The sequence below is a fragment of the Aedes aegypti genome, chromosome 2, assembly GCF_002204515.2.
Source record: "Aedes aegypti strain LVP_AGWG chromosome 2, AaegL5.0 Primary Assembly, whole genome shotgun sequence".
NCBI lineage: Eukaryota > Metazoa > Arthropoda > Insecta > Diptera > Culicidae > Aedes > Aedes aegypti.
In genome coordinates this window covers 36,362,028-36,380,427 of record NC_035108.1, presented here as the reverse complement: position 1 = coordinate 36,380,427, position 18,400 = coordinate 36,362,028, and the positions used below count along the sequence as shown (strand labels likewise).

The window sequence follows — 18,400 nt, the reverse complement described above, 5'->3', positions numbered from 1 at the left end:
GCATTCGACAAGGGACTTTGAAGCGCACTATAAATGTCTTTATTATAACAAATATCAATTTCTTGCTATTGGTGTTTAAAAAGCTAACCTAGCCTTAAATTTCATTATCAATAGATCACGAAAATAGTGACTTTATTGACCATTATACTGAAAAAAATGGCTTTAGTGACTTTCTGTTGGAAATAAAGTAATTTACGGCTTCGGCACTATTCGAGTATAATCGGCAACCAAATTTTAAACGCCAAATACACATTATTTTCCTATCAAATCACACTAATGAAACCATTCAGATGATTCTCTGTTCTGTCAGCCACCTACTGATGAGGTTATAGAGACTGAACAAACAATTTCGCCAAAGATGTGATCAATCCAAATGAATTCGTCTCAAAATGCAGCTGATTTGGAGCTGCCGAATAAATTCGCCTGCGGTTATTATGGCAAAGCTGCCGAAGAAAACGAGGCTGCCGATAATAGTCACACTGACAAGACCTGTTGGAAGCGTTGTAAAAACGTTTCCAAAAAGCTTTTAAGAATTCTGTCCGTGTGAGTCGATAGAGGATTGAGCAGCGCAAAATGTAAACAGACAAACATGTAATTTGTCTGCTGATGTCTGAGAAAATTGCAAAAGAAGCGCAGCTTCGGCTTAGACTTTTTAGACTAGTGACGTTTTAGTTTTTTTTTTCTGATTTTAAAAAAGAGACTCGCTACCAGCCCTGCGTGTTGAATAGCCAAGTAAAAGTAAAAGTGGTTTAATGTCCATGTCACAATCTAAACAGTACATTAGCAAAAATTGTATTTTCGTTCATTCATCATCATTCATTTCAAAACATCGTTTTCAAAAAGTCGACAACTCTAATGTCGATCCATTCATAGATCGTGTATACATTTGAAAAAAGAAAAAACAATATATAAAGCATGTTGCATTAAAACATTATGAATAATTTGATCTAACTGCTGAACAGTTACATAAACGTAATATATTATACGCAACGTATAATGTAAACCATCATATTTAATTAATGTGTAACAGAAGCATGAAACGAGCTCACCAGTTGATATCCCATACTTAATTGCGAATTTGCTTGCTTGGGCTTATTGAAGCGCACACAGTTCTCACTTTTGTAATTATATTCAAATAAAAATTGTTCGCGCTTTATAATTCCACGGCAAGTTTTTGAGCTTTTTTGCAACACTGAACAGAAGTCAGTCAGTTGAAAAAGTTTCTTGTGATGAAATAGTAAATAGTATACCCCATACAAACTATGAACGGCTGGCGCTAATCACCGATCAGGCTGAAATTTTGTACAGTTATTATGGGAACCAAATGGGATCTTAAAAGTGGACTGGAGCGAGAATTCTAATTTTGCCCCATACTACTTTGTATCCTGCTTAAGATTGTGTAAGATTTTCATGAAGTAATCTGCAATAATCGCTTATGTGATAATTTTGCACAAGATTTTGTGCTTAAGGTTAAGTCAGAATATTGCCCAGAATTCTTTAAAGAAATCAGCGATGTATGGAAGAATGATGTTTAGGATATTTTAAGAATCCTGCTAAGACTTCAGCATAGTATTCTTTACAAATTCCACCTAATATTACTTGAGTGCCAATGATTCTGTGAGAATCATATCTGCTGTGAGAAATCTGGTCCCATATATGAGAGTTTTGTCCAAGAGTAATTTCAAAATTCTACGCTGTGAGAATGTAGTCCAAAATTTTAGAAATTTAAAAAATCTGTTCAAATGTTTGTTAGGTATTTATCTAGGATTCTTTCAGAATCGCTGGTGAGATTCTGAGATTACCTAATATTTGGTAACATCTTTGTCTTAGAGTCGGTGCTAACACTGGCTAGGATTCTGTATCTATAAAATTTACGGTCAGGATTCTGTGTTAACAATTCTATTGCGTTTGACCGATATGGCATTTACGCAACAACTTTTGGTATTTTAATTTTCCATCAAATAGCTAAAAAATCCATACAAAGAAAATTGTTCTTGTAATCATAAGATAAATGTTCTTAACAATAAAAATCAAACTTGTTTTTACTTATTGTAGGGGTACCGGGGGCAGTATGATCACCCGGGGGAGAATGGACACCCCCTGTATGTTTGAATATGCGAGTAATTTTACACTTTAGATGCAAACAATATTTCAGTTGCCTTTCGAAAAAGTAAGTTTTTACTAAAATTTCAGAAACATTGTTTTACCCATCAATTTTAAACCAAAAAATTGAGCATGATTTTATTGGGTTCGAAAATTATAACATTTACATCTCACCAAATAAGGTTTCAGAGGCAAATGACTGCAAGTTGACCAAACATGTAGCTGATTGAAATCTTCAATTATTTATGCTAAATTAAAAAAATATAGTCCATTTTTTCTGCTACTTAAAGAGATTAGAAGGGGCCATATTCACTGAGTGACAAAGTAAAGCTGACACTACAGAAATGTAACTTAATACACAAAACTATCCAAAAATATTTAGCGTTTGATGCAATGATTAAGATGCGGAACCACAAAGGGAACGGACCTGGTGTAGTGGTTAGAACACACGCCTCTCACGCCGAGGACCTGGGATCGAATCCCATCCCCGATATAGTCACTACAAAAAAATTCGGTGACGTCTTCCTTCGGAAGGGAAGTAAAGCCGTTGGTCCCGAGATGAACAAAAAAAAAACAAATCGGTTGAGAATCGTCAATTCTCGATAAAAACTAATATGAAGGCAATATTAAAAGCATCACTACGAAAAATGTCGTAAATTGGTTTTAATCGTGTTTTCAGTGACACAGTGACCTATCACTATGGTTTCCTGAATATGAACTTCTTTCTTCGAGGTCCTGGAAATGAGGTGTTCATACTGCCCCGCTAGCTTGATGGTGACTATCAAATATAAGCTTTTTCAAACCAAAATATGTTTTTCAAAATTTTGCAACAATGTTTATCAAAAGCTTAAGAACTCTAAAAACATACTGCACATGAAAAGCAGTATAATATTCATGTCTATACAGTCAAAATAGGCAAATTCCTTAGGGTGTCAATACTGCCCCGTGTCCCCCTATTGCAGTTCATAATAGAAAAAAAAAACAAATTTTTCAAAAACCGATCATCTTATGCTAGACTATATGTATATAAAAGTTACATAATTTGAACAATAATCAAAATTCCAAATGAGAATGTTTTAAACTTCCATAGCGTTACGTTAAAAAAAAACAAGAAATTAAACGAGTTAGTCAAATATTAGTCAAATATTTAACGTGCCACACACTAGAGTAGTGTTCAAACTTTTCACTGGCTTTATGCTTCAGACTTAGAACCAAGGTTCAATTGTGAGATATTCTGATTTTTTTTTTCAATTGAGAAAAGCGTTTTCAGATTTATTTTTGCAGATCCCTCCATATAATTTTGGTAGCACTATGACAAGTACGTTAAATTTGTCATCTATTCACTTATATTTTGATACGTATCAAGAGTTTACGATCGTCGCCTATAACAACAGATTCGAATTTCATTTCACATTTTGTTATTATCATACGCCTTGCTTCAGCAATGGAGTTTGTTAAAGTTCCGAGAGCATTGTCAATAACAAATTTCGTGCGCAAAGAAACGCGGATGTCAAAATTACTCTGCTCATATGTATTCCAGTCAACTCTTACAATAACTAATTGCAAGTGGAGCTGATTGGTTTGACAATTGCTTCATGGGATGTTTGAAATATAACAGTGTACCATCATGTCCCATCAGAATCAAAATCAGTTGACACGAAAGGCGACTGGAGTCGGCTAAGACCAAATCTACCCGTAACACGGGTAGATCATCTTTTCGTGGTGCGTTACGGGGTCAGATCTACCAATTTGAACCCTAGTCTCATCTTGCCCGACAAGGGCTAGGGTTATATGTTCTGGTAATTCAAGAATTCGCGGTACAAAGTCCTTGTTATTGGTAACAGTTTCTGAGATTGAATCTATTTTACCTAGCAGATAGTTAAAGCCTCGGAGTTCATCAGTCCCGAGACTACACTTGAAGCCAGGATAACAATCATGAGTATTAACTTAACAAGGACTGTTAAGAACTGGTAATTTAAGGACTCACGTGAATGCTGATTACTAAACATGATACGGTTTGCTGCTAGCACAAAGCTCCTTTTTTTCTAGTATTATTTCAGGGACTAAACTAAAAGCGAAACAAGGATAGGACTAGAGTTCCGTTGTAATATCAGTAGTACCGATTAGGTTCCGCAGAAAAAAAAAATCCATTATGTTTGCTAAGGGGCGCGCCTTCGCTGAGATGTAAGTCTCTATGAAGGGTGTAAATAGCAGGACCTTTTCATCACATTCGATTTTTAGCAATCTCTGAGGAATCAAATCAAGAGCTGTACAGAAATCGATGCTTCATTACCTACCAATGGAAATGGAGTAATGCGACGTGCACTATACACTAAGGATACGGATAATGTCACAATAGATCTAAGTAATGGTCGCAGTAGCGCATCCGAACAGAAAAAAAAGATCAAATCAATTGTAGAAGGGTTTCTAGTAGAGGAAAAACAAGTTGGGATATCAGGGTATTGAATTAAGAAATATCCTGTAGAGCACTCATCAAATAAAATCCTGTCGTTGGAATTGCGTTGAGAATACTTCCACGGGCGATGATTGGAATTGAATTCTCCAATGAACTGTTGCTTGTAAACTACTGGGCGTTGTATTATGGCTTCATCGCTGAGTATCATCACCGCAGACTTCCACTTCCATCCCCGCCCTTCATGCAACTCGATATTTGCTGCATGCATAGCTCTGAACAGCTTTAGAACTCTGGGGTGGAAAAAAAAGTTGAATCATTGGATCATGCAGAAAGCAATTATCGTAAAGCGAGAAACGATAAATGCAACGCCATCACCATCCATAGCTATGATGGCAATTCTGTTGTGCATATGTATCTAGCTTCGGATGTATCGTGGAATGATTGATGTGTGTGAGTTGTGGTGAAAAATAGTTTACACTTTTTCCCGGACAAACATGTGCCACATGTCGTCGAACTGCAATATGCTCTGTTAGCTATACTTCCGTGCAAAAGTTTAGAATCTCCCCCTAGAAACATACAAAAGTGATAATAAATCTTCGAGCTGTTTAGTGGAATACCTAAAGTAAATGAAAACAGAATTTAGTATTATGCCATTTAATTTCACTAGAGTTCGCATCCTTTGATAAATACGCGTACACGAGGCGAGTCTAATACACGACACGGCCTTACAGTTGAAATACGCGTACCTGTCAAAGAATACAAAGTCTAGTGGAATTAAATGGTATAGTACTTAATTCGGTTTCATTTGTTTAAAGGTATTCCAGTAAACAGTCCGAAGATTTATTAAACTTTTGTATGTTTTTAACTGGGTGACCACAAACTTTTGCTCGGGATTGTACTATTACCATATCATTCAAAAATTTAATCAATATCTATCCGACCTAATTTAGTTTCATTTCCTCACTTTCAGGAAGGCACACTCCAAAATGTGAATAGGTGGCACACATCCCACCCAAAAATCAGCCATCAACAGCCGAGGAAAGTCCCGCGAAACAGCAGCAGCCACCTCATTCATATATGTGTCATCCCGCCGTGCATATCAAATTAGACACAATCAGTCGGGTGGTCGCGAAACTTCTTCGTTGCGCTGAATGATTTGACTTTCGGCGAAACCATCACACCGTCGTTCGTTGAGTGAGAAGGAGTTATCGACGGTGCTGTTGCAACGATGGCCGAGTCCATCATCTCGGACTGGATTGCGGAGTATAACTCGCTGCAGGAATCCGAACTGCGGTCCTTTGCCGCCCAGCACGAAAATGATTACGAAATCTCCAAGGCCCTGTACACCGTCCTGAACGAACGTGCCAAGTATAAAGATGTAAGCGATATTTAACGGTCTCCATTGTCATCGATGGCAGGTTTAATTAAATTAATCGTTTCCACGTGTCGTCCTGTTTTTTTTTTGTAGCTCATCTACCCGGTTTGCAATCAGCTGTGCAATTTCTACCGCTCGAACGAAATCGAGCTGCGACGGTTTACGCTGCAGTTTGTGCCGATGCTGATATATCTTTATCTCAGCTCGGTAGCGTTGGGCGATAAGAAGGGCTGTCGGTCCATCGAAACGTTGCTCATCTGTATCTACAACATCGAAGTCAGTGCGGACGACGGCACTTCCAAGGTAGTCTCCTTTCGGATGCCCGTGCTGGCCCAGGCGTCGATTTACCACGAGGTAAGTGAACCGAGGAAACCTTAATTATGTGAGGGAGATTAATTTAACATTACGTAAGGACGTAGTTAGGTTAACAATTATGGGGGGTGAGCTGGAATTCTACAAATTTCACACCAAATGATAATATTGAAAATTTCCGTATCCCGATTATCATTAAATTTTTGTGTGAAACTTAACACTACGCAAAGTATCTACTCTCCTCTGCTTACAAGCACGGTGGGAAACATAATATATATCGAATCAAGTTAACGTATTGTATCGTTCCACATTGCAAGGAATGGTTAATCAGTTAGTGGTTGTCTTATTAACTGAAGACATTCCAGTCTGCGGCTACAAAGCAAAGCCATGCTGAAGGTGTTTGGGTTCGATTCCCGGTCGGTCCAGAATCTTGACTTCCCTGGGCATAGAGTATCATCTTACCTGCCACACGATATACGAATGCGAAAATGGCAACTTTGGCAAAGAAAGCTCCCAGTTAATGACGGCAAAAGTTCGATTTAGATTTCTCAATTGGGAGGTTTGGTCATTCAATTGAAGGGTAGTCCTATTGAACAGAGTCACCACTTTTAGCATTTGGAGGTCAAGTGATCAACCTGAGTTCCATACGTTATGTGTCTCAAGGATCAAATTATGTGTCTCCAGTAAATTTGAGGATGCGAAATCCGTTGCCGCTCTCAGAAATGTTCCATCACGTCACAATTTTGTGCTACAGGTCGTCAAATTTGTAGAAAATACTAATTTCATTGATGCTTGAACGAAATTTGAACAATGACTTATTGATTTTTTTGATAATTACATCCAACGACTTATACCTATGTACGAGACATAGTTTGATTGAAATCATTCGATTTAAAATCGATCCAATCCAATTTTGACATTTGTTGTGTCTTTATACAAAATTAATTGTTTTTTTTTTCTGCATAGCCAGTTACAATATTTTTCTAAATTATCAAAAAGTACCTTTTTAGTAACGAAATTATTAGCTTAGCTTAGCTTAGCTTAGCTTAGCTTAGACTGACTACACATATCAATGGTTGCTATTCCGTGGTTGACCGAAGTCAGTGAAAATGCACAAATAATCAACTAGAAGTTCGGCTGGGATTGGCCATAATCTTCTTCAGTGTGCATAATTCAGTGCCTCTATTTATACATGGTCAATAACGGCGCCGGCCACGTCCTTGCAGTCAGGTGGGATTGAGGGAAGGAATGTTAGTGTGTAATCTTTGCTATTTGGAGACCGTGTTTGCCTCTGCCCTTTTCGACGTTGCGCCACTACACATATATCTTAAACAAGAAGCACTTTCTTGCTCTTACCGTTTATGGGTACTGGATCTACTGGAGAAAAATCCAGTGAATCGTAGATCTACACACACTTCGTTGTTTCCACTTTTGGTGAATTGGGACAAAATTGTCCTTGCTCCAAGTGATCTCACAATTGCTTGTAACTTTCCTTACAGGACATTTACCACACAATTCCCTTCACGGGAAGAGTGGACGTCTGGCTATTTGGAAAGAAGTATATCAAACAATATAGTATGTTACACTGATGGCTCCCTTCTTGAAGGTAGAGCTGGTGCAGGAGTATATTCTCGTGAGCTAAGGCTGAATCAGTTTTACTCACTTGGTAGAAACTGCACCGTTTTTCAGGCGGAAATATTTGCTCTTATGTGTGGAGTGCAATCAGCACTTCAACAGCGCGTAATGGGTAAAGTCATATACTTCTGTTCAGATAGTCAGGCTGCTATAAAAGCTCTCGCTTCGGCCAACTCAAGGTCGAAGCTTGTTATCGCATGTCGAACTCAAATTGAGGAACTGAATTCAGTCAACTCTGTAAACCTTGTATGGGTACCTGGCCATTCTTCCATCGCTGGAAATGAATTGGCTGATGAGCTAGCTCGCGATGGAGCATCGCATGACTTCATTGGCCCTGAGCCGGCTATTCCAATTTCGAAGTGCTGGGTGAAGCTTCAGATAAACTCTTGGGCGGCAACTCAGCACAAGCAATATTGGAATAGTTTGGAGTCGTGTCGTCAAACAAAATTGTATATTACTGAGCCATCTCCAAAGGTGGCGAAGTATTTAACAAATCTGTCAAAGCAGAATTGCAGTCTCTTGGTCAGAGCGTTGACAGGCCACTGCCGACTCAACTATCACATGGCAAATATTCAGCGTGCTGACTCATTTGTGTGTGATAGTTGTGACTCCGATTATGGAACTTCGTATCACCTGATATGTAACTGTCCAGTTTTTGCGCAAATGCGATTCCAATTACTTGGTAAACACTTATTAAGTGAAACTGAATACAGAAGCCTGAATCTTCAGGACATCCTGTTATTCTTAACCCGCTGTGGTAATGAGCTATAGGCTCTCTTTACGCTCACGCGTTTTGCAGTGCCCTTTTTAGGGCGCTGTTCGAACCCATTGTGGTATGGAGCTACATGCTCTCATTTCGCTTATGCGATCTTCCCTCTTCAAGGGACCCACTCCTATTTCCTCCCATCTTTCCCTTCCCTTTCCTCTCCCATCGGGTAGATGATGAAATAGGCTCAAATATGGCGATGGCACAAATCTCCCAACTGGTGGGGAACGTGCCTTTGGAGCCGGCCTTCTGATACCTGATACCAGTTACAATATTTTTCTAAATTATCAAAAAGTACCTTTTTAGTAACGAAATTATTAGCTTAGCTTAGCTTAGCTTAGCTTAGCTTAGACTGACTACACATATCAATGGTTGCTATTCCGTGGTTGACCGAAGTCAGTGAAAATGCACAAATAATCAACTAGAAGTTCGGCTGGGATTGGCCATAATCTTCTTCAGTGTGCATAATTCAGTGCCTCTATTTATACATGGTCAATAACGGCGCCGGCCACGTCCTTGCAGTCAGGTGGGATTGAGGGAAGGAATGTTAGTGTGTAATCTTTGCTATTTGGAGACCGTGTTTGCCTCTGCATCTCCACAAAGGTTACTGGGAGGGATGTTTGTTAATGGTAAGTGTTCGCACCACCATACATTGAAAAACCCTGCGCTTATCGCACATGCTGATGATGGTCGTTGTGAAGTTGGCGGTAAAAGAAGTAGGTGAATTGTTTGGTGGTTAAATTGCTCCAAACGAGAGAAGTAAACAAACAATCATAAGTTGTGAATTGAATTAAATCGAGAAACAGAACTGAAATAGAAGAATTTGAAGCATAGAAGGTTTGGGATAGTGGAAGAATAGTGGAAACGGGTCTTCAGTGTATTGATAATCGATACCGCTGCGCCCACTACTGAGACCCGAAGAGAAATTAGATAAAGCGAAGAAACCATAAAATGTAAGTAGAGGTGTAAATAGTTTTATAAGAAAAATAGTAATAATAAATTTATAGTTTCAAGCTGTCGTTACCAAAATCGCTGCTGTGAAAATTGTGGTCAATTTCGAAAATCACTAGCCCGAACAAACTTGAAAATTTTATGATGTCGCGTTCGATTCAGGATCCCGAAAAAACAGGTTTTGACTGCGCGAGATGCCATCGTCCGGATGATGAAGAAAGCGAGATGGTATTTTGTGACCACTGTCAGCGATGGTACCATTCCGGATGCGTTGGTGTATCAGTCGATGTAAGAAACGATTCGTGGTCCTGCGAGGATTGTCTGCAACTGTCGGCGGACAAAGAGAGGTCATTCGGCCTGGAAGAGGAATTGGAAAAACTCGAGCAGAAGATGGAGAAAGAAAGGCAGGACATCGAATTACAAAAGCTCCTTCATAAGAAACAACTGGAGCACCAGAAAAAGTTGTTCCTGCTGCGTAAGCAGGCCGAAAAGGAAAAACGCGAAATGGAGTTGACGTACGAACAGGAACGTTTGGAGCTGCTAGTTGCCGATGAAGAAGCACATCAGAAAAAACGTGTAAAAGTGTTGAAGCAAGTGCAGGAAAGACTGGAAAAATTGAAGCGTGAGACGGCAAGGATAAAATTATTAGCAAAGAATGTAGATGAGGCAGCATTCGGATGCAGAAGTAGACGGAAGGAAGAAGGCCGACAATTTAGGCCGGCGATGGAGAAACGGAATGGAAAGGAGCCAGAAAGGTGTAAATCAGAACGGAAAACAACTGAGTCTGTGAAAGCAGTTCACGGAAGTCACGGTAAAGCCTTACGAAATTATAGTCAGAAGAAGAGGCAACAGTTCATCTATTTCGAAACTAGTGATGAAGATCGGTTCTTAACGGATACTTCAAGTGAAGAACAAGATGAGGTTTCCGAAGAGTCGGAAGACGGTATTTTGTCAGTAGATGAAGATATTGAAAAGCGTCCCAAAGACATAAAATGTGGTCTAACAAAAGCTCAACTGTCCGCTCGGCAGTTTCTCTCAAAGAAGCTCCCGACTTTCAATGGTCGACTCGAAGAGTGGCCTATGTTTATTAGTGCCTTCGAGACGTCTAATGCAGCTTGTGGATTTTCGAATGTCGAGAACCTGGCTCGACTTCAAGAGTGCTTGAAGGGGCAAGCACTAGAAACAGTGAGGAGCAGACTACTTCTACCGAGTGCAGTACCCCAAATAATCGAAACCTTACGCATGCTGTACGGTAGGCCGGAACAGCTGTTGAACATGCTGTTAGCAAACGTGAGGAAAGCGCCATCTCCAACAGCGGACAAATTAGCTTCGTACATCAAGTACGGTGTCGTTGTTCAAGAGCTTACGGATCATTTGGAAGCGACAGGTTTGACCGCGCATCTAATGAATCCTATGCTAATCCAGGAGCTGACGGAGAAGCTGCCTGCCAATCTGCAGCTAGAATGGGTTCGGTATCGAAGGAAGACTCAGGTTGTGACTCTACGAACATTCTCCAAATTTCTTTCCAGACTTGTCAGAGATGCTAGCGAGATTACTTCGTATTGTGAGATCACCCCTAGCGATCCAGATGAAGAGTTTCAGAGAGCTGAAAGCAAAGAGCACGAAGAATTTCGTGAGGGATTCAGACACACGCACAATGCCGGAGCGAATGGAATGGGAAATCAACAACCTGATAAAAAGAGATCAGCATGCAGGATCTGTGGCTACTACGATCATCGTATTCGGAACTGTGAAGCCTTTAAGAGATTAAATCTTACCGAAAAATGGGAAGCAGTGCGGAGATGGAGGCTTTGCTATTTGTGCTTGAACGAACACGGAAGAGTCCCGTGCAAGCTGAATATTCGATGTAATGTAGATCAGTGTTGTGGACGTCACAATACGCTGCTGCATATCGATCAGACTGATCATACAAATGGTAACGAAACGATTATTTTTCGTATGATCCCAGTCACTTTGTACAGCGGTGATCGCGCCGTTGATACAATTGCTTTTCTGGACGAAGGATCATCACATACGTTAGTGGAAAAGTCGTTGGCAACCCTGTTACAGGCCAAAGGAGTGACGCAGCAATTTCGAGTGACTTGGACAGCTGGTATGACCAGGCTGGAGAAAGATTCGAGACGGGTGGAAATGTGGATTTCGGCAAGAGGATCGTCACAGCGTTTCCGTATTGGTGCCGCCCAAACCGTGGATAGTTTGAAATTGCCTCAACAAACTGTTGCAATGCATGAGGTCATCCGCAAATATTCTCATCTGCAAGAACTGCAAGGAACGGAATTCGAACAAGGAATTCCACAAATATTAATAGGATTGAAGGACATTCACCTATGTGCGCCTCTCGAGTCCAAAATAGGTACGCCTAATGAACCGATAGCCGTGAGATCGAAGCTGGGATGGTCGGTTTATGGGCCTTCGTTCGTGCGCCAGGTGGTTCCGAAGTGAATTATCGAAGATGGTGGTGCTTGAAGTTTAAGGTTGTAACTCTAGCGATAAAGAGAGTTCTTAGCTAGAATTACGGGGAGGGAGTATGTTCGCACCACCATACATTGAAAAACCCTGCGCTTATCGCACATGCTGATGATGGTCGTTGTGAAGTTGGCGGTAAAAGAAGTAGGTGAATTGTTTGGTGGTTAAATTGCTCCAAACGAGAGAAGTAAACAAACAATCATAAGTTGTGAATTGAATTAAATCGAGAAACAGAACTGAAATAGAAGAATTTGAAGCATAGAAGGTTTGGGATAGTGGAAGAATAGTGGAAACGGGTCTTCAGTGTATTGATAATCGATACCGCTGCGCCCACTACTGAGACCCGAAGAGAAATTAGATAAAGCGAAGAAACCATAAAATGTAAGTAGAGGTGTAAATAGTTTTATAAGAAAAATAGTAATAATAAATTTATAGTTTCAAGCTGTCGTTACCAAAATCGCTGCTGTGAAAATTGTGGTCAATTTCGAAAATCACTAGCCCGAACAGTAAGGATCGTTGGGTCACAGGATTCACTTTGATAAGCGATTAGACCATGATAAATAATTATTTGTGAGATATAAACATGCTTATATGTAAATATAATATTTTCATTTGATATGAACAACATCTATGTAGAGAAAAATATGCCGACACTTGATGTGACGAACGTTTCAAAGTTTGTTGAATAAAGTGAACCTTTTGGAAGTCTACACTTGAAGTGTCGAACCATTCAAAGTTTTTTTTTAATTACAAAAATAAAGGTAAAAAGAAGAAAGTGCTTTGAAAAAAAAAAAAAAAAATTAGACATAAATAATTTATGAATCAGAGTTTATGTCGACACTCACAGTGACGAACCATTCATATTTTTTTGAAAAATCATATTTACGTCTCACCGTTGTAACGATTAAGGGTGCAATCATACATATTTTATAGATTAGAAACAGTAGCATAAAACGAGCTCACCAATTGATCCGTCATCCTTGAGCAGCAACAATCCTCTTTGAACTTCACTCGTTTAATAGGCTATATAAAAGCACTCAGAGAAAATAGGCGTGCAACCCGTGAGGGAAAACAACTGACGACTGATCGGGCTTTCTTGACGCACTGCCCAGGAGCAAGCGTCAACGTCGGAAGATCAAAAAGAACTAATCGAAAGCGGCACTTTTTCACTTTACTCGATCGACGCGCGACATGTTTGATCCTGCCCTCATCGCCGGCCCCCGCAAGAGCAAGCGTCAAGGTCGGAAGATCAAACACAACTCCATGCCATGGAATCGGAAGACCACACACTACAAACGCGAATCTCTTTTCGCACTCGCGCCACGCGGACCGAAAACAATTGGTCTTGATTCGATCGCTCGCCCCGCAAGAGCATGCTATGGAATCGAAAGACCACACACTACTAACGCGAACCTCTTTTCACACTCGCGCCACACGGACCGAAAACAATTGGTCTTTCCCTTTTTAGTAACGAAATTATTAGGTACTAACTTCGTTGAGAGTGCTATGAAGAGCCCAAGTAGACGGTTCGTTTTCGGGACACCGAGGGCAGTCCCTTAGAGAGCCCAAGCAAGACAGATCGTTTTCGAATCGCGGAGAAGTTTTGTGGTTCGCTTTTAGTGAGTGCGAAAAGATATTCGTGTTTAGTCGAGGAAGGATTAACAACTGGTGAGCTCGTTTCATGCTTATGATATCACATTTTTTCAAGACAGCGTTACTTTTATGTAATATTCAAACAAACTTTGTATGGTTCGCAACTACAAGTGCATTATTCATTTTCATATAATTAAAAGTATATACAAATATTTTTTTTCTTTTCGTCATTACTAAAAACATCCTTTGAATGGTTCGACATTATGGATGTTGAAGTTTTTTTTAATCTTCTACCAAAATCTTTTCGAGGCAAAAATGCAGCTTTAAGGCTAAGTAGCCCGTCATTCATTTTGGCAGCCATGATGACTTTCTAGCTTGCAATTTCAAAGTAATAAAGCTTATCAAACATAGTTCATATTGTTTTCAATCATCAACGACGCGTACAAATTTTAATGACGACCTACTTCGCCTTAAATATAACTCGTATTTTTCCTCGTTATCCATGGATCGCATAACCGACCAAAGGTGACTCCCAGGTAAATGGCAGCGTTTTGGTGCTTGAGACAAAGCCTTTTTTCGCTGTGCTTTTGAATTATTTTTTCTTGTGGTAATTAAATGTTCAAGAGATTGAGGCTTATTTTACACTTAAAAATGATTACATATCTCAATTATCCGCGAAAAAAGATATTTCGCATATTCGTTCTTTGAGAAGTATAAAGACTGAAACGCATAAAAATTAATCGACAAAAAAAATAGAATTTTTCAGTCAAAATTCATAATATAAAAACCTTTTTTTTTTTTCTTTTGGTAGCTTAACGCATATAATTGAGGCAAAAAATGTTCGTTTATTATTTTAATTTTCTAAATCCGAACTGTCGTGCCTTGAGGTTAACCCCTTCCATAAAATTTTGCACAGAGGTCTCGTCGACCTTATTCGCCGGCGAACGCCAGTTTGATTTAAGCTGCTGCTCGTTTTCCATGGATTTATTATTTATTAAAGTCCATCTGTTCAAGGCCCACTACCGTTCGATAGAGCGGAGTTCTGGACTGTTGGGAGGGTTATTTTATTTTGTTTTATTGATGTACAAGCCAAGTCTCCAGCATAAGTTTAAAAACTCACACCTTCCATAATGCACCGGGGGTTTTGGAGTTTGGGAAGTAGGCAACGCAACATCTTTGACCAGAAGGTTCCTTAGGTTTTGCTTCTACTCTAGACTTCCACTACACGTATAAATGATGCAAGGTCAGTAGAACATGAATCAGTCATACATATAGCGGTAGTGAAGTTTTGCCAAAGGACATTGGAAAGGCGGGATTTTGTGTGGTGTTTTGTAAATTAGCTCTGTGGGACAAATTTATTATTAGTTAAATAATTAGTTAATCTGATTTACCTTTTTATTAGTAATAAGAATGTTTACAGAAACGTGGTACTTATCCTTGTGTCGGCCATTACGCTGCCATGATAAGGGATGTCCTCCCTCTCCGAAGAATTATTCCTCGTAGTAATGGCGGATTAGATATGAAAACAAACAAGGAGAGAAGAAATGTTAGTGATTTTTACATGCTCTATTGCAGTATTGGCCTACACTGAAGGGTTCCGGGTCATTTGGCCGAATGCTATTTGGCCGAATGCCGTTTGGCCGAACGCCATTTGGCCGAAAGGGTCATTTAGCCGAACACCATTTGGCCGAATGCCGTTTGGCCGAAATTGAAAACAAAAGTGAACTATAGTTAGCATGGATTTATGATGAATTCCAATGAACTTATTCAGCTTATTCACAAAAAAGAAAAATCATCATTGATATACATAAGCTTTTTAGTGTTAGTTGAAGAAACAGTCAGTGCTGAAAGATCCTAAATGTAAGCAGTTGATCACTTCGATGCCAGCGGTAATAGCCACCAGCAGATGTTTGGGCATCGCGTCTGTAGTTAGCTTTTGACAGTAATTAAAACAGTTTAAAACTTTTCGTTCTTCTGCTGGATCGGCTTGCTTCGATCTCTCGAACCGTACTAAGTACAGTCGCCTCTCCACATCTCGATATCTAAGGGACCATCGAGATACGGAGAGATCGAGACAAAGAACAAATTTTTGATGAATATTAGATTAAAAAACACTCCGTTGCCAAGAAAGTAATACACAAACAAACGTCATTTTGCACTCCTAATTTGTTTTGAATCCCAAAACTTCTGTCTAGTAACCTTCGATATTGGTCATATCGACATACGGAGAGAAAATTGAGAACGAAAAATCATCAGAAACACATCGAGATATGGAGATATCGAGATAAGGAGGATATCGAGATAAGGAGAGTGAAAATGTATGCAGACTGAAGGGACTTAGGAAATCATCGACATAGGGAGAGATATCGAGATGTAGAACATCGAGATGTGGAGAGTCGACTGTAATATATGTCATAATTCTGGCATCAACAAGTCTTGGCTTCTTCTTTTCAAAACGGAGAAACAGTGTGCTTCATTGACGTAAGTGTTCGTCGAGTCGTTATTTGCTATACTCAAGCAACGGTGCAGTGTTCAGTTCTCATGTTCTAATCTTAATCTTGGAGGAGAGTAACATTTCACCTAAGTTTACCCTTGAGCTAAAAAAATATGTTTGGAATAAAACTTAATATAAGCTTTAATTCCAATAACAATGAAAAATATTTCTCTCTTGAAAGGAAAGCCTATGATCAAAAGAAGGAAAAATCTCTTATGAAAATTTAAGCAAGTGTAATGCATATAATCATTTCATCAGTACAACTACAAAGAACTACCGATTATTTAAAGAAGGAAAAAATCCCAATTAAAATATAAGCTAAACTATTACCGATAGTAATGGGACCAGTATAACTCGAAAGAATAGCCTTTGTTTAAAAGAAGGAAAAATTTCCGATGAAATTATTAAAAAAAACTTGAAACCTTATTACACCGTTGGTAATCCAGTGGCGATTCAATCATCACCTCAGAGTCTTGACGCGAAGTGTGTTGTTCACAGCTTCGTCCTGAATTAAAGGTTCGATGTTATCATTCTCTTGGAGCTCATATAGTGGCAAAGGTTTATGGACAAAAGGTCGAAAGACAAAAGGTCAAAAGGACAAAAGGTCGAAAGACAAAAGGTCGAAAGCATAAGCATAAGCATAAGCATAGATGACCGTACAATTCGTAGTTGCTACTCCGTGATTGACCAGAACAATCGAAGTTGCACAGGGAATTAATGAATGGGGTTTGGGATTAGCTTACTATTCTTCAATGTGCACAAATCGAGAGCTCAAATTTTAAAAGTCAATAACGGCGCCGGCCACGTCCTTACGGTCATCGGGGAAGGGAAGGAATGTTAGTGTGACTACCGTTGTTACTAGAGACCGAGATCACCTCTGCATCTCCACGGTTGTCATGGAAAGGATATTGGGTTAGTGGGTAAGGTATAGATCTGGGAGTCACCAATGGTAGGTGATGCGATCCATGATATAATTACGCCTAACCGAATTCGCGAAATAATTCCATAATCGCATTGGACGCCGGACAAGTGTTCATCACTCGCCCTCGCAAGAGCAAGCGATGCGATCAATAGATCAAACACAACTAACGGATCACGCCACTTTTCACTTCACCCAACCGACGCGCGACATGCTTGATCCTGCCCTCATCGCCCGCCCCCGCAGGAGCAAGCGTCAAGGTCGAAGGATCAAACACAACTAACGGATCACGCCACTTTTCACTTCACCCGACCGACGCGCGACATGTTTGATCCTGCCCTCATCGCCCGCCCCCGCAGGAGCAAGCGTCAAGGTCGAAGGATCAAACACAACTAACGGATCACGCCACTTTTCACTTCACCCGACCGACGCGCGACATGTTTGATCCTGCCCTCATCGCCCGCCCCCGCAGGAGCAAGCGTCAAGGTCGAAGGATCAAACACAACTAACGGATCACGCCACTTTTCACTTCACCCGACCGACGCGCGACATGTTTGATCCTGTCCTCATCGCCCGCCCCCGCAGGAGCAAGCGTCAAGGTCGAAGGATCAAACACAACTAACGGATCACGCCACTTTTCACTTCACCCGACCGACGCGCGACATGTTTGATCCTGCCCTCATCGCCCGCCCCCGCAGGAGCAAGCGTCAAGGTCGAAGGATCAAACACAACTAACGGATCACGCCACTTTTCACTTCACCCGACCGACGCGCGACATGTTTGATCCTGTCCCCATCGCCCGCCCCCGCAGGAGCAAGCGTCAAGGTCGAAGGATCAAACACAACTAACGGATCACGCCACTTTTCACTTCACCCGACCGACGCGCGACATGTTTGATCCTGCCCTCATCGCCCACCCTCGCAGGAGCAAGCGTCAAGGTCGAAGGATCAAACACAACTAACGGATCACGCCACTTTTCACTTCACCCGACCGACGCGCGACATGTTTGATCCTGTCCTCATCGCCCGCCCCCGCAGGAGCAAGCGTCAAGGTCGAAGGATCAAACACAACTAACGGATCACGCCACTTTTCACTTCACCCGACCGACGCGCGACATGTTTGATCCTGCCCTCATCGCCCGCCCCCGCAGGAGCAAGCGTCAAGGTCGAAGGATCAAACACAACTAACGGATCACGCCACTTTTCACTTCACCCGACCGACGCGCGACATGTTTGATCCTGTCCCCATCGCCCGCCCCCGCAGGAGCAAGCGTCAAGGTCGAAGGATCAAACACAACTAACGGATCACGCCACTTTTCACTTCACCCGACCGACGCGCGACATGTTTGA

The 18,400-nt window shown here is 40.7% G+C and overlaps 1 protein-coding gene across 1 annotated transcript in view; it reads left to right on the top strand.

Moving 5' to 3' along the window:
* Positions 1 to 18,400, top strand: part of LOC5569889 (hyccin) — a 109,193-nt gene that overhangs the window by 34,734 nt on the left and 56,059 nt on the right. Inside the window, exons 2-3 of the mRNA XM_021840547.1 lie at positions 5,490 to 5,897; positions 5,988 to 6,248. Of these exons, the coding sequence (XP_021696239.1) occupies positions 5,748 to 5,897; positions 5,988 to 6,248 (411 nt within the window). The 5' untranslated portion in view covers positions 5,490 to 5,747. The remainder of the gene's footprint in view (positions 1 to 5,489; positions 5,898 to 5,987; positions 6,249 to 18,400) is intronic.